This window comes from Polypterus senegalus, chromosome 12 (genome assembly GCF_016835505.1).
Source record: "Polypterus senegalus isolate Bchr_013 chromosome 12, ASM1683550v1, whole genome shotgun sequence".
NCBI classification, from domain to species: domain Eukaryota; kingdom Metazoa; phylum Chordata; class Cladistia; order Polypteriformes; family Polypteridae; genus Polypterus; species Polypterus senegalus.
This window is the reverse complement of record NC_053165.1, coordinates 24,486,226-24,501,149: the sequence shown is the minus strand read 5'-3', so window position 1 is coordinate 24,501,149 and position 14,924 is coordinate 24,486,226. Positions and strand designations below refer to the sequence as shown.

Here is a 14,924-nt window from a genome sequence, read left to right as displayed (position 1 = left end):
TGTCCATCTACATTAAGGAATGCATGCACTTGAAGCTGATTGTTACAGTTATAAAATGTATTTGTTGCAGACCAAGCATGTCGAACTCAAAGGCTAACACGGGCCAAATAAACGAGGTATAAGTCTATGTGGGCCGCAAAAAACAAAAACGTAAATTTTCATAAAAACGCAGGTTTATTTTGAAAAAGTACAGTATAAAAAAGAACACAAACAACGATAAAATTAATGTTTTCTCCCTGACACTTGTCATCTCTTCTCTGCTACTATCTTTCCTACTTCGGGGGAAATCTTGTTCACAGTGATTACTTTCAAAACTGATCCAAGGTGAATGTCAGTAATTCTGGATCTAACAGGAGACTTATTTCCCTTCATAATTGTAAATAACTGCACACACCGATAAGTACTTCCAAACATGGATATAATTTCATTTGCAAATTTTCGGGTATTTTCAAACCTGGCAGGTAAATATTTGTAAAATCCAGGCACGCCAACTTCACTGAATTTTGCCTTCAAATCTGAATCGCACTGGATCTCAATTACCTCCATTTGCATTTGATTAGGTACTGATTCGATATTTATTGAAAAAAATCAAACAAAGAAAACTTGTCTTCCAAAAATTAAAAATCTGCACACCTTGTTTCAGATTCACTTCTAAGGGTTACAATTTTTTCTGCGTATCTTTGATACGATGCAGTTTCACTTAAACTTGATTTGTACAGGTTGCATGTCGGAAAGTATGTTAAATCTTCATTTTTCAACTGCTTTTCCCAAAGAACTAGTTTACATTTGAATGACTTAATTTGGTCACACATGTTCGTAATGATCTGATCTTTTCCTTGCAGTTTTAAATTTAAATCAGATAAGTGTTTTGTTATATCAGCCATGAAGGATATATCTTGCAACCACACTGTGTCAAAAAACAGAATTGTGTCTTGATTTTTAGTTATTAAGGATTGACATATTTCATCTTTTAAGTCCCAGAATTGTTTAAGAATCTTGGAGCAGGATAACCAACGTGCCTCGGTATAGTAGGACATATTGCCGCTTATTCAAGCCTCGAGATTTTATGAAATTAATGATTTTTTTTGATAGATGTCAACACATTTTCCATGTTTATTACTTTCGCACATAATACTTCTTGATGTATAATGCAATGTGTATGATGAATCTTGGATCCGTCTTAAATTTCACTTTGTTTTTTTTGCAGTAATGCCACAAAACCATTTTTTTTCTGGTCATAGGAGCTCCATCTTTAGCTACAAAAGTAAAATTTTGACAGAGGTAGATTGTATTTTTGCAGAAGTTCAAAACCAAATCTATCTTGTCCTGTGCTAGTATTATGCATTAGTACTAGTTCCAGTAATTCTGCAAAAATGTTGAAATCCGTGTTGCAAGCACAAAGAAACACAGCTAATTGAGCTACGCCCCCAATGTCTGTACTATTGTCACAGGCAATGAAAAAAGCTTCAAAACTAGATGATTTTGCTTTGATCTAAGCACATAAATTGTTGGTCAAATCAGTAATTTATTCCGAAACTGTATTTCGAGACAAAAAGATTGTTTGAAAAGCCTTCATATTTTCAGGACAAATCATTTTTGCAGCTTTAATTAGACATTCCTTAATGAAATCACCTTTAGTAAAAAGGTTTAGAGTGTTTAGCTATTAACTCCGACAAGAAATAGCTTGCATGCACTGCCGCTTCAGTTTCTTGTGATACTTCAGTAAACATGAACTGTTGTTTTTTCAGTCCCAACTTGAACTCTTCCAACTTTTCCTGTCTCATTAATCCCTCGTAATTATCATATTTTGATTTATGCGAAAGCGAAATATTTCCTGTTATGCACACTAAACAAGTCAGTTCAAACAAGACTGACGACTGGATGTGGGCATGGCAATGCCACGTGATAGTAGGTAAATAATCGGCTGGTAGAAATAGTGGGGAAAATGGTTTGCCTACATGTAAAGGAAATGCATGCAACACAGCTATATGTAGTAATCACTTTCATTGGTAAACGTTTGGCTGGGCCGCTAAAATATTCGTTGTGAGTTTGACACCCATGTTGTAGACTATAAATTCTGGTACACAAGTAGACTTTGGAACATTTCTAGTATTGGTTATTATTAAAATTGGACTAACACTGAATACACAGTATACACTTAAAGTAAACTCCATTACAACTTTGAAAAAAATGTAATCATATAAAAGTATAAAATTTAATTCTACATTCAAAACAAATTCAGTCATTTTAAGAGAGATGTAAATTCATATTTTATGCTACACAATCATAAAATTGTGTAACCAAGATGCAAAACTAGAACACTGCTAGAAGTCCAGCAGCTTTTATTCTGTATCCATGTGGGAACAAATAGGTTCAAGTTAAGAGAGAAAAGAAAAATGGATGGTACCTCCCGTAAATGTTCCTGCTCCATTTCATGTTTCCTAGTTATTGTTTTTCGTTTGAAGGAACGGCAGTTACGTTCATAATACACCCTCTGCTGACCGAGTAATTGTGCCTCTTCCTCAGCTTGAGAATGCTGCATATTCTCTTTGTGTTTAGAAAGACGTTCCTGTTTTTCCTTCTTCGGTGTACTGTGGTCTTCATGCATCTCCTGACAAAATGAACAAACTTAAATTAAACAAAACAGACAGCTACATGACAGAGAAAACTTTGTGGGCACCTAACAAGTCTCCAGAATTCTCTGTGGCAATCATAAAGGTGATCCACCAGAGTTCTTTCAATTAAATTGTGAATCACATACTCAACATAAACAGTAGAAATTAAAGGGAGTTAAGACAGATGTTAGGAACCAGTTCTTTCCACCGAGGGTCATGGGAATATGAAATAAATAAAGTCATGTAGTTAAAAGCAAAGACACTGACAACTTTTTACAGCAGTATCTTATTTCTAGTTTCCAGTATCTTGGATGAGATATGAGATATTGGGACAGCTTAGCTATTAGGAAACCAAATGAGTTTAATGGACTGTATAAGTTCCCTCTTGTTTGTTAACCATCTTATGTTCTAAAGCTTTCTGAAGTATGCAGTCGACTCTGAAATTCTATAACAAACAGAAAGGAGTGTTCACTGTGTAATGCAGCCACATAGCCTATTTGTATTTAAATCAACATACTTTAGTTTTGATATGTATATTCTTCTAAAAAAAATAAGAATAAAATCCCCCTCCTAAAAAAAAAAAGACAGAAACCTGCAAATTGTTAATGTAAAAAAACAACTTAAACAAAATGTACAGTTAACCTCTTTAATCTTCTCCTTGCAAAGTTTGTACTGTTTTTTCTGAGTTTCCAAGAAGTTGGTTAACTCTTTCTTCTGCTGAGCCATGATCTGTTGTTGAAACTTCTTCTCATCTGCAAGTCCTGATTTTGCCTGAAAATGGAATTTGAAACAATTAAGCAACAAACTTTGTCCAAAACATTTACCTGCACTTTACTAGGTATAATGAAGTATACTAAGAAGAAAAGTACTTACAAGTGGTAGTAAAATTAGTTTTAGAAGTGTAATCATGCATATTAATCAGAGCTATTAGTAATGCTCAAATATGTGCCAATTACCAGAAAGCATGCAACAATATTGAGCCCCCATCGTGCTGTGCTTATCTTAAATCGCTCCAAGTTTTCTTCTATAAAGTCTTCAGTCAAAGGCCTTCCCTTTCGTGTTAAAACTTTTATTAATAGATTTGCCATTTTCTTGGCTACATCTCATCACAAAATTCTGCAGCTCTGTAGGCGGTACTGACATTAGCCTGATTCTTTTTTTTGTTTTATCCTAATAGTAGTCTTAGTTCTTTTGCACATCTTACTGAGCTCCCCCAAAATGGTTGGTAAATTGGTTTATAAATAATGACTTTATTCCAGTGCACAGTGCATTACATTCAGTGGATCCAACAAGTATTGATAATTTTCCTAAATTTATTATAGAATAGTCAAATCACAGAAAGCATATACCAGCTGTTGCAGTTTCTTCGCAATGCACTACAAACATAGAGATACAGAGCCCTTCAAACTGCCATTCTGTAAATATAGCAACTTCATTGTATAATACATACAGTAAGAAACTACTTTCACCTCTTTCTCAGTGTGCATTGCATGCTTCTTTGCAAGTTTCTCAAGCTCGATGGATGCATTGTTGGCATGAGTCTCCACCTCTTTCTGCAGTTTGAGGCGATGCTCATCCATCTCAGCCTTCAGTTTGTTCTCCAGAGCGATCAGCTGCTTCTGGTGCTGGCGCCGCATCCGCTTATATCCTGACATCTGTTCGCGCAACTCGTTCTCCTGCTCATGCTCGTGGATCTGCCTTGTAACCTTCATGAGTAAAGACAATAACAGTTAATGAACATTCAGTCCTGCAAATAGCAAGGTAACCTCTTAAAAATACCACCTGAAAAACTCGCTCAAAGAAGAGCATGCTGTTTTAATAACTCAGTCAGATTCCGCAAATAATGAGAAGCAAAATAGTATTCCATCATTCCCTCACATAATGCAAATGGCCATTTAAATAAGCCCACTGACCTCAATAATTATTTTAAACATAATATTATGTGAGAACAAAAGGGTACCCTGAAACTGCAGTGAACTGCGGAGCTACAAGCTGCTTGTTTGTGATTTGTTTTTCAGCTCTGAGAAAATTATTACAAGGGTCTTATTAAAAAAGCCAATATGAGGAATCAAGCATACCCACCTATGACCCGTTCCTTAAAACAGTGAACCAATGTGTGAAAGTGTTCAATGTTGACAGAAGCCTAAGCATTTAATCAAAACTTGAAATGTCTGAAGGCTGAAATTGGGCAGTGTCAAAAACAATGGTTAAATCACACACTACATCCCCTCTATTTAATATTAGAGCATTAATTACTAATATGTTTAACGTAAATAATCTTATTGCTTAATGGAAAAAAGATTTTCTAATTTTATGTGAAACATGGCTTAGCAGTAGTGGATCTGCAGTACTTACTGAGGCACCACAGCCGAACATTCTCTGCCAGTTTGGCTTATCAAATATTCTCCAGCAAATATACTGTTTTGCATCTTTTCAGTATCTTGCGTTACTATTAAAGAAGTACCAAATTCTCTAACTATTTATTGACTGTCAAAATATAATGCTTAATTTGTAAATGAATGTTTTGATTTATGATCTGTTACACTAACTAGTTTTAACAATTTCCTAATATCAATTGATTTATGTACATAATCACTGTGATCCAAAATGTACAGGGAGTTATGGATCTTTCAAAAGCTTTTGACCTTATCCAACACATCACTCAGTTGACACATAAAGTGGGCCGCACATTAGACATGGTCATCTCATGTGGGCTTAGAATTGATATATTGGTATATCCAACCATTACTGTATTTTCTTTATTGCAACAATGCTATTTACTAGTAATAAGAAAAAGCGTATTTTTAAGAGGTGTAATCATTATGCCACAGGTGGTGCTTCTTTTTCTAAAATTATAAATAGTCTTAACTCCAGTGTCTACTCTAGTATAGCTTGCAAAGTCAATGTAAATTCCAAAGTCGACAGTCTTAATGCAAAATTGAAGGCAGTGGCTGACATTGTAGCTCCTGAAAAACATAAAAAAATATCCACCACAGCTGTAATGCCTAGAAGACAGAGGCAGTTTGTAAATTTATGAGAGAATGCCATAAGGCCAAGTGTCAACAGACAAAAACTAAAGTAACAATCCACCATGAAAAGAGAAAAACTTGCATTAACAAATTATATAGTGTCTTACAGATCTTATTTACAGCCACTGACTGTCTTTTGCACCTGGCTCCTGGTTCATTTCGTGGAAAGGAAGTTTAAACCATCAGTGGCCAAATGTGAGGCTTTCACAGCATTCTTTTCAGATAAACTATATAAGATTTAGTAGATTACACACTTGAAATACAATACAAAACTAATTGACTGCATTCTCTATACTGAGGTTCAACTAAACTCCCTAACTAACAAAAGCCTAACCGATCTTTGTAAAATAATTATGCAGTTGACCCCACTCACATAATGTTCCTGATGCAGCCCCTTACGAGCTTTTGAAAAGACATCTCTGATATGCTAATTGTTGACTATTCAATAATTAATTTTTCTTGAACAAGGGATTTTTCCTGATTTTATAAAAACTGCTGTAGTTAAGTAACTGCTTAAGAAAAGTAATCTTGACATTCCTTGGACAATTTTAGACCCACCTCTAATCTGCCTCTTTTTTTAAATAAACTTTTATAGACATTTTTTCCCCTCCAAAAACTAAATGACTACTGGAATAAAAACTCTACTCTGCATAAGTGTCAGTAAGGTTTGACACAAATCATAATACAGGAACTGTGTTGGTTAAAGTGCTTGTTCTATTAGACTGGAGTGGAGAATATGACACCATTGATTACATCATTCATATTCATCACCTTAGAGAGTGGCTTAGACTTTCTGGCATTGTTTTTTTTATTGGTTTCACTCTTTTTTATCACAGAAAGAAAATTCTTTGTCAGTTGTGGAGACTATACGTCAGAGATCTGTGATACTATGTATTATATTATGTACAAGATACCATAGGGATCTATTATATTTTTGGGGTTATTTTGTATTCTATTGTAGTTTCAACAGGAAAATAATGATGAGTTGCACTGGTGAATTTCAGATAAACCTGGGGCTTCTCTGGGTCAATAAAATGTTATGTTTTTGTGATCGATTCTCTTTTTAAGGGGTGGCACTGGTGTTACAGTGATAGCACTGCTGCCTCAGCTCTAAGTATGGAGAGTTTGCATGTTCTCTTGGTGTCTATGTGGGTTTCCTTTGGGTGCTCCAGCTTCCTCACACTGACCAAAGACTTGCAGGTTAGGTGGATTGGTGATGCTAAATTGGTCCCTATGTGGGGGTGTTTGTTCACCCTGCGATGGACCGGTGCCCTGTCCAGGGTTTGTCTCTGCATTTAGCCCTATGCTAGCTGGCTATAGCCCCAGCCACAAGCTGGACAATGTGGGTTAGAAAATGACATGACATTCTGTTTCTAAGTATGCCAATAACTACCACTAGGGATGTTTTTCAATCTTTTTGTGATCCATTACATAAAAAAGAGAGGCACATAGGACATAAAATTGAGAACATTTGACAAATATCTACATCTCTTTAACACCCTTCCCATACAAATTGTGGGATTAAAATTATTCCACAAATCTGACATTATTCCATGCTTAGGACCAAGGTTGTTTCTTTTGCAATAAAACAGATTACCACTGTCGGTCCATATGAGGTAACCAAGTCTTAAAGGACTTCTACAATTCATCAGTCTTTCACAAACATGAAGGAATGAAACAAATACCTCAGAGTCAAATATGAAGATCTTAAAAGCTCTGCGGGGCAGAGAAGACGATTGCATTGAGGGGGCATGGAGTTACTATGTGTCTTCGCTAAGGCTGGCAGTGTTGGCAATCTACAAACAACTCATTCATAGACTCGCTGGTGCTTCTTTTAGTTACCTTGGAAACTGCTTCAAGATTACAAACTTAAGTTAAATTAATAAAGTCTCCACATCTCACCTTCAATTTGTATATGTATGTCCTTCATTATAAACAACTGTTTTGTGCTACACTGACATTAAAATAAATAACTTAATGAAATTAGTATGTCTCTCTATTATAAAAGGAAATCCTAAAACAAGACTTTTTCAGAGAGATGATTTCAAGTCCCGTGAGATGAGACTTTGACCATGAGATTTTTTCAAGTCATGCCCTCCTCTCAACCATATTCAGCCACGCACACAGTCCTCTCACTTCTCATTCGTGCGAATGCTCTTGACATAGTTCCTGCTCTCTTAGCTGTTAAAATTTACATTTTCCTCACTTTTAAGTTCCCAATAAAAGAAGACTTGTGTCCAAATCTTATTGAAGAATTTCATCCCGAAGAGTTATGAAGAAGAAATGATTACACGGGCAATCCTAGCACTGAGAAACGATGAAGTCAAACAAATTAATGCAGAAATTTTTGATCGGTTACACGGCAAATTGGTTAAATGCATATCAATAGACTATGCTAAAACAGTTGGTGGTGATTGTGCGGAAGATGAAAATATCAACTTACAATATCTCAAAGAATATCTAGAACCGTTAACACCATCTGGTCTTCCACTGCACAAATTACTGTTGAAAGAAGGCTGTATCCAAGAAAGGTAATGTAGTACATCTCTCATGGATAACATTAGACACTAAAGGGGATCTTGATATGCCATATGCCAAACAAGGAATCAAAATTTAATGTGATATGTTTTACAGTAAAAGTGTAAGTTTAAAAAGTATTTGCGTGTTGATTTCAAATCCAAACAGAATGAAATCGTATAACGCAACAAATACCTCTAACGCAATATGAAACCTAATTTACTTTCAAAATATGTTTTACTATTTTTTTTAATATGGTTAATTACTCGCTGTAATGCAAAATAGGTCTATTATGCATATGTAACAATTCCAATGAAAATAACAATGTTTAAATTGTACATCCGCATCCCCATACGACAGCAGCTGAACTGCAAAGTGGCTAGCGCTTAGCGGCGGCCCGGGGATTGGCAAGCAAAGTGAGCAGGGGCAAAGCCCCCTAGTACATTTAAAGAAAAAAAATCTACACTCACAAATGAGCATAATGCCTGGTTGGAACAAGTACAGGTGTGTGCAAGCGTGTACCTTCTGCAAAGACTGGTATCCTTTAGGAGCCCAATATCCGCTCCATTCCTCATGCTGGAAGAACACAGTTTTGAATTTGTGTTGGCCTAAGCAGAAAACGTTGGATGGTTTAAAGAAGGAAAAGAAATTAATATTTTTGGGGTTTCATCATGGCAGCTAGCGGTCACTGTTAACATCTACAAATATCAACTTGACTTCTTGACGTGCAAAAGGGATTAAAATTCTTTTAAGGATATTTTAGAAGGTTTGACTAAACATGTTTTTAAATAATGCAACCATCCAACTGAAACTGATGAATAAAAACAGAAAATCAAGAAATGGAGTTAATTGCCAAAATCAGCACCAAGTAGTATTTTCTTTTTATCCAAGGTTTAACTGTTGACATGGGTTATGTACTGAATAAAAAAAAAAACAATTTAATTCTATTATCTAATTTTAATGACTCAGCTTTATCAACAAAAAGCAATTAGGCAACACTTTAATAAAAATTTCTGTAGACTTGTGTATACTTAATAAAATTAATTTTAAAATAACTAGGGGGCTCTGCCCCCTGCTCGCTTTGCTCGTCCACCCCGGGTTTGGTTAATCGGATATACAATTTTAAGAGATTGTTATTTTCATGGGACTTGTTACACATGTATTATTTTCACTTTTACTTTAAAACTTTAGTAAAAACAATATTTAGAATTAACTTTTATTCAAGATAGCATTGAATTTTGATAAGTGTTTGGACTTGCATCGTGACAACGCGATGTATAACTGCCTGTGAGTGAATATAGTTTCTTTCTCTCTAAGAAACAAAAAGACTTCTTTGAATGTTTGTCCATGCTCTTTCTTCTTTGCTTAGTCGTTGACGTGCCATCTAGAACGTATAAAATTATTTTCCTGATAAAATTTATAAGAGCTGCAAGTGCAGAAAGTGTGTCTGCCAAAAGCATCCGCGGTCTTGTTTGAAAATAGGTGTAAGGAGGGCGTGACTTGAAAGAATCTCATGTTAAAAGTCTGTCTCACAGGACTTCATACCACACCAATGTTTTTGGAATCTTTTAATTGTCGCTGGCAACATGAATTAGATGATCTACAAGTCTCTGACTTATAGTTTAAATCCAAACAAAATATTAGATCTCTTTTCACTGTTCCGTTATTTCACTAAGTAATAATTTCCGTTTGTTTGCGCTAACACAATCTTTACTATCATTTTTTTTTGGGACTTTCAAATTTTCGTACTTCCATTATCTCTAACCTGCTCTGCATGTGAACCGTGCCAACGTTTTTGAATTTTTTACGATGTTCTACTTTGTCATCTACTCTTTGTCCTTTATTTCCTGCCCCAGTAGTAGATTCATCTCACGGGACGTACAAGTGTTTTTCCAAGAAAATCATGTCTTGTCTCCTTCCAAGATTTTTTTTATAATAGAGAGACTATTCACTGAAACACTGCCACTAGACCAGAGCAGCTAATCTGAATTAAACACAACATGGCCAGGCCAGTGAAGACTCCCATTTCATTATAGATGTACTAATAATTCCACATATTTACCTGTAATGCTGTTTTCTTCTGTTTGAGAAATTAGATTCTTGTAGAGTCATATAATGTACAAGTTTAAATACAGCACTTAACAGTCTGCATCCATTTTTGCTAATACAGTAGCAGCTAATTTAGGTTTTTGTATTCTGGGTTTAAAATAAAATATTCAGGATGTTGTAGATTTTGAACTGTGCCATCTTTATTTCTGAGTTGCAAAATATTCCTATTAATCATGGGTAAAACACTTTATTCTAGCTGTATCACAGTAGTCTTTGTCATTATCTATATAAAAAAATACTGAGTTTTCTACCACATTATGCATAATCAACAGCACATATTTTTACAAACTTTTGTGTGACACTTGTAGGATAGCTCAACTTGGGTCATATGGTGATAATTCAAAGCGATGCACTTCCAAAAAATAACCTTGATTAATGCTGAAAAAATCCACTTTTTTAAGATGACATCAGGCATAGTTGAATATAAACAAATGAGCATGAGTGGGAAATAATTAAATGCCTTTGGAAAGGAGAAGGGGCATCAGTTTAAAAACTGAACCCAAATTATTCAATTATATAATTGAATCCCTATAAAACGATGTAATAAGACATAAGCGTAACTTCACATTAAACCTTTAACCAAAAGGTGATTAAGAATATTGCTTCAACAGGATATGCAGAAGAGGAAGTCAGTATGCTTCACCTCTGTGCATTTAATAAAACATAATTGCCCAATCCATCGCAAACACCAGTTTTATCTGTTAAGAGTCTTCTTCATCACGACCATTAATAAAGTGTGAGGACCAGACACTGAGAACTGCAGTTGTCAACTTTTACTCAAGATACGATGCTTTTTCCAGAATCTGCCTGGTATGCTACTCAAAAACATGCAGCAACAGGGAATTGTTTTGTTTTTTGACTAACATAATTAAACATGTAGTTTACTAGAAACACTACACTCGCATTTATTTTTGTTTCAGCATATATATATATATATATATATATATATATATATATATATATATATATATATATATATATATATATACACACACACACACACACACACACACACACACACACACACACACACACACACACACACACACACACACAGTGGCTTGCAAAAGTATTCAGCCCCCTTGAACTTTTCCACATTTTGTCACATTACAGTCACAAACATGAATCATTTTCATTGGAATTCCACGTGAAAGACCAATACAAAATGGTGTACACTTGAGAAGTGGAACAAAAATCATACACGATTCCAAACATTTTTTACAAATAAATAACTGCAAAGTGGGGTGTGCGTAATTATTCAGCCCCCTTTGGTCTGAGTGCAGTCAGTTGCCCATAGACATTGCCTGATGAGTGCTAATGACTAAATAGAGTCAACCTGTGTGTATTCTAATGTCAGTACAAATACAGCTGCTCTGTGACAGCCTCAGAGGTTGTGTAAGAGAATATTGGGAGCAACAACACCATGAAGTCCAAAGAACACACCAGACAGGTCAGGGATAAAGTTATTGAGAAATTTAAAGCAGGCTTAGGCTACAAAAAGATTTCCAAAGCCTTGAACATCCCATGGAGCACTGTTCAAGCGATCATTCAGAAATGGAAAGAGTATGGCACAACTGTAAACCTACCAAGACAAGGCCGTCCACCTAAACTCACAGGCCGAACAAGGAAAGCGCTGATCAGAAATGCAGCCAAGAGGCTCATAGTGACTCTGGACGAGCTGCAGAGATCTACAGCTCAGGTGGGGGAATCTGTCCATAGGACAACTATTAGTCGAGCACTGCACAAAGTTGGCCTTTATGGAAGAGTGGCAAGAAGAAAGCCATTGTTAACAGAAAACCATAAGAAGTCCCGTTTGCAGTTTGCCACAAGCCATTTGGGGGACACAGCAAAAATGTGGAAGAAGGTGCTCTGGTCAGATGAGACCAAAATGGAACTTTTTGGCCAAAATGCAAAACGCTATGTGTGGCGGAAAACTAACACTGCACATCACTCTGAACAGACCATCCCCACTGTCAAATATAGTGGTGGCAGCATCATGCTCTGGGGGTGCTTCTCTTCAGCAGGGACAGGGAAGTTGGTCAGAGTTGATGGGAAGATGGATGGAGCCAAATACGGGGCAATCTTGGAAGAAAACCTCTTGGAGTCTGCAAAAGACTTGAGACTGGGGCGGAGGTTCACCTTCCAGCAGGACAACGACCCTAAACATAAAGCAAGGGCAACAATGGAATGGTTTAAAACAAAACATATCCATGTGTTAGAATGGCCCAGTCAAAGTCCAGATCTAAATCCAATCGAGAAACTGTGGCAAGATCTGAAAACTGCTGTTCACAAACGCTGTCCATCTAATCTGACTGAGCTGGAGCTGTTTTGCAAAGAAGAATGGGCAAGGATTTCAGTCTCTAGATGTGCAAAGCTGGTAGAGACATACCCTAAAAGACTGGCAGCTGTAATTGCAGCAAAAGGTGGTTCTACAAAGTATTGACTCAAGGGGCTGAATAATTACGCACACCCCACTTTTCAGTTATTTATTTGTAAAAATTGTTTGGAATCATGTATGATTTTCGTTCCACTTCTCACGTGTACACCACTTTGTATTGGTCTTTCACGTGGAATTCCAATAAAATTGATTCATGTTTGTGGCTGTAATGTGACAAAATGTGGAAAAGTTCAAGGGGGCCGAATACTTTTGCAAGCCACTGTATATATAACACAATTTACAACCCCAATTCCAATGAAGTTGGGACGTTGTGTAAAACGTAAATAAAAACAGAATACAATGATTTGCAAATCCTTTTCAACCTATATTCAATTGAATACACTACAAAGACAAGATATCGAATGTTCGATAACACATCGATCTGAGCACACACCAGTCTCCTACAACCTATGCTTACATAGTTCACTGCCAAATTGTTCTAATTTGTGGCTCATTATTATTTATGATGAAGCACTTTAAATTAGATGTATCCTCTTTCTAATCAATGTAACACCTTCTGATCTAGTAAGTTGCTTGGATAAAGGCATCAATCAAAAATACAAAGAAAAAGTTGCATGGGATTTATTCATTTTTTTGTTTATTGTTTAAGCTTACAAATTATTTTTGTATAGCGCTCTTCACAGAGTCATAATTGCTTGCTTTGTAAAACTTTCATCCTTCCTGCTTTAACATCTGAGTCAACTCCACAACACTAAAATTACGTCTTAGGGCCTTGCAAGATCTGCAGGATTTCACCTAGAATACATGTATCTAAATGTCAATAAAGTGCTGCTTAAATTCAGTAAAAGCCTTTCTCAGAAACATTTATAATATGCAAAAATATCCTGACAAAATCCATACATCTATTTTTTATTATATTTTTTTTTAGCTTTCCCATTATTTTTGTGCTTATTGTGAATGTTAGGCTAATTTATTTTATAGCAGCACACGAGCGAGGCTGCTTACTTATGGCTTACTGCATGCTAAAACTTAAACATGCCATGGCAAATAAATTACCAATGACCACCAATAATTACTGTTATGTGACTTCGTTGTAATACATTTTATTTTAATGGAGTTAAAATTGTATTTTGAAAGCTTTTCTAATGTTGTGGGTACTTTTTTTTTTTTTTAAACTGCCTTTGCAATTTACAACACTCCCAAATTCAGTTACAGCTTTCACTGAATTCATTCTCATTGGCTGAGGTGTTGGTTGAGTCCATCCAAAATAGTGAACAGTTGGTAAAAAACAAAGTCTAAGAATTTATGCAGCAAGTTACACGGAGAAGACCCCGATTTATGTATTTTGCAAAAAATCAAATATTCTGTGAGAGCACAGGTCTGTAGTTCAATCCACATGCACACATAGCACAGCTAGCAAACAAAAATTGTAACAAAATGCACGGACAGCCATACAAGTATACACTCCCCTATGATACAAAACTGAAGCAATTCTTATCTGTCAAACAACAGTGTCGAGTAATTTTTTTCTAAGTAGATCTGTGGCGAATACTTCCAAGCTTCTTGCAAGAATTGTCACAAGTCTTCTGCTCACCCTGACAGCTTTTTTTTCTTCTTTTCCCCATCCAAGCAATCCTACACAACTTCAGTTATGTTGAAGTCAAGGTTCATGCGTGGCCAAGCTAATATTAGTATTCCATCCTCAGGCTTCCACTGCAAGTGTTAGCAGTCGGGGTGGTTGTTGTGCTGACAGATGAACCTTTTGTCAATAAACAGTTTGCCCAAATGTATAGACTGATTAATTAAAATCTGTTCATATTTCTCAGCAGTTATAATTTCATTGATTTTGGCTACATCTTCTATAACACTGGCAGAAATAAATCCTTGGACAGTGACATAGTTGCAACCGACAGACGTGTACTTCTTGGCTTTCTTCTTCTGATACACTCTGGTGTCTTGTGGGAACCAAAATTTTCAAATTTGGACTTGTCACTTAGACTTTCTGCCACTTATTGTTGCTCCATGCTTCATGGTCTTTTGCAAACTCTTACCCCAAGAATGGTTTCCTAGGTGCAACATGCAATATGAGATGACCTTTTCATTTGAGTCATCTTTGGTGTATTTTGGTGCCTTACGACTCGGCACTTTACTGGGTTTCCTTCTGTCTCTTAAGGAAAAGACCTTGAAGTATTGTTCATCAGATACATACAGCTTCTTTGGTCTTCTAATGTTGATTTCTTCAATCATCCTTAATAC

The 14,924-nt window shown here is 35.9% G+C and overlaps 1 protein-coding gene across 9 annotated transcripts in view; it reads right to left on the bottom strand.

Moving 5' to 3' along the window:
• taok3a (TAO kinase 3a) overlaps positions 1–14,924 on the bottom strand; it is a 155,187-nt gene that overhangs the window by 7,168 nt on the left and 133,095 nt on the right. For all 9 annotated transcript variants that reach the window (XM_039772995.1, XM_039772993.1, XM_039772999.1 and 6 more), the window contains 3 exons: positions 4,085–4,321; positions 3,258–3,386; positions 2,408–2,611 (listed from right to left, as the gene is read on the bottom strand). In XM_039772995.1, the coding sequence (XP_039628929.1) occupies positions 2,408–2,611; positions 3,258–3,386; positions 4,085–4,321 (570 nt within the window). The remainder of the gene's footprint in view (positions 1–2,407; positions 2,612–3,257; positions 3,387–4,084; positions 4,322–14,924) is intronic.